Source organism: Belonocnema kinseyi, chromosome 3 (assembly GCF_010883055.1).
Source record: "Belonocnema kinseyi isolate 2016_QV_RU_SX_M_011 chromosome 3, B_treatae_v1, whole genome shotgun sequence".
NCBI lineage: Eukaryota > Metazoa > Arthropoda > Insecta > Hymenoptera > Cynipidae > Belonocnema > Belonocnema kinseyi.
Genome location: NC_046659.1, coordinates 112,826,761 through 112,828,601, shown reverse-complemented (window position 1 = coordinate 112,828,601; position 1,841 = coordinate 112,826,761). Strand labels below are relative to the sequence as shown.

The following is a 1,841-nucleotide window of genomic DNA, read 5'->3' as shown; positions in this document are numbered from 1 at the left end:
ATAATTATTATATTATTATAATTATATTATTATTAAATTATATTGCAATTACCATTCTATATTTATTAATACAAAAAATTTCGATTGTTTATATTAGGTAATTTTATAATGCGAGAATTTTCCAATTCAGGAATTTTATTATTTGGAAATGGTATTATTCGGTAAGTTTTAAATTCCTGAATTTTATTATTTGGGAATCTGGCAGTGTCGGGAATTTTATTTCATGGAATTTTTCAGTCGTTCCTTATTATTCGGGAATTTTCATATTCGTTAATAGTATAAATTCTTCGGGCATTTTATCAATTGAGAAATTTTATATTTGAGCAATTTTATAATTTCGGCAATGTTTGTTTTTTTTTTCAGAATTTTCTTTTTCGGTATTTTAAGGTGTCCGTTCAAATTATAATAATTTTTATTTTGAAAGACCTTTTTATCCTAAAAAAAAACTATGAATTCTTTTTGAAAGCTATTGCACTAATTTTTTTTATCTCATAGAGATTGTGAGACCTGAATTACTAATTTTAGTTTTTAACTTATGATCTCTACTTTAAGGCAGTTTCGTGATATTCCTCTCCTAACAACTGGAGGAATATTGCACGCGGCGAAACATTCTGCAGAAGCGGCAATTATTTTACATTCTGCAATCGATTACGCTCCAAATCAAAGTCATCAGCATTTAGCCTTAGGTCATGTTTATGCTTCTCTGGGAGATTATAATCGATCCATTGCTTGCTATGATAATTCTCTGAAACTCGCACCAACAATGCATCCAGCGAGAGATGCTAAACATGCCATTCTCTGTCATCAGAAACTGGAAAATACTTTGACTTCGCTACTTCAGTATGTTATAAATCCCGTTAAAATTCGGGCACTGAGAATTACAACTTGGTAATGTCCAAAAATAAAATTTCACAACGTTTTCTGTGAGAATATATTTTTAAAAATAAAATTAATATGGGTATTGGGAATGGTGGTCCACCATTTCGCCATCTAGTGCCGAAAACGGGAACTAGAAGAAGTGGGTACAATTTTATGGATGTCTTTTAATGTTTCTATTAAAGTGTTTTTACGATTGTTTTGTGAAGTATAAAACAATGATCGAATACTAAAAATAAATCTTCATAAAAACAAATAGTTCTAGATAGAATTTTCATCTTATACAGCGATAAAACACATTTTTGTCGAATATTTTAAAAATAAAACCAACAATGATTTAATGTAAGTTAAAATTTTAATTTTTCTTCATTTTTACTTACAAATAAATCCACTTAAGTTTATAATCTGTTGAAAATCACAATAATTAGTAAAATAATATTTTTGTAAAAATATTTCTTTCAAAAAATGTGGTTTTTCACTGTATCATATGTAAATTCCATCTAAAAACCCTTGATTTTCAATAAATACTTATTGTTATTATCCAATAAATACTTTAAACTTCACCAAAAAAAAAGTTAAAATACTTTTAGGAACAAATTAAAATGCATCTTTAAAATCGTACCTATTTTTTCTAGCTCGGATTTTTGTCACCAGGTTGCGTATCGTAGTTTAACCATTGCCAATTGTTTTAATTTTTTTTTATTTGAGAAATTATTATTTAACTAATAACTCAACTATTCCGTTTTAGGTTTAAAGCTGATCTTGTTTAAAAACTAATCTGTTTGTTTAATTATTCATCTTTTTCGTAAATAATTTAACAACTAGGTTTTAAGGTTAAGAGCGCTTTCTTAAAAAATACAGAAAGATTTTTTCTTTCTATAAACATTCAACTTTGTGGTTAAGAATTCAACTTTTTGCTTGAGAATTCTTGAATTTTCTTAAAAATTCGTTTAATAATAATAATA

General features: G+C 26.6%; 1 protein-coding gene across 2 annotated transcripts in view; it reads left to right on the top strand.

The window, feature by feature from the left end:
- LOC117169412 (tetratricopeptide repeat protein 17) overlaps window positions 1–1,841 on the top strand; it is a 61,294-nt gene that overhangs the window by 24,906 nt on the left and 34,547 nt on the right. For both annotated transcript variants that reach the window (XM_033355783.1, XM_033355782.1), the window contains exon 5: window positions 553–840. In XM_033355783.1, the coding sequence (XP_033211674.1) occupies window positions 553–840 (288 nt within the window). The remainder of the gene's footprint in view (window positions 1–552; window positions 841–1,841) is intronic.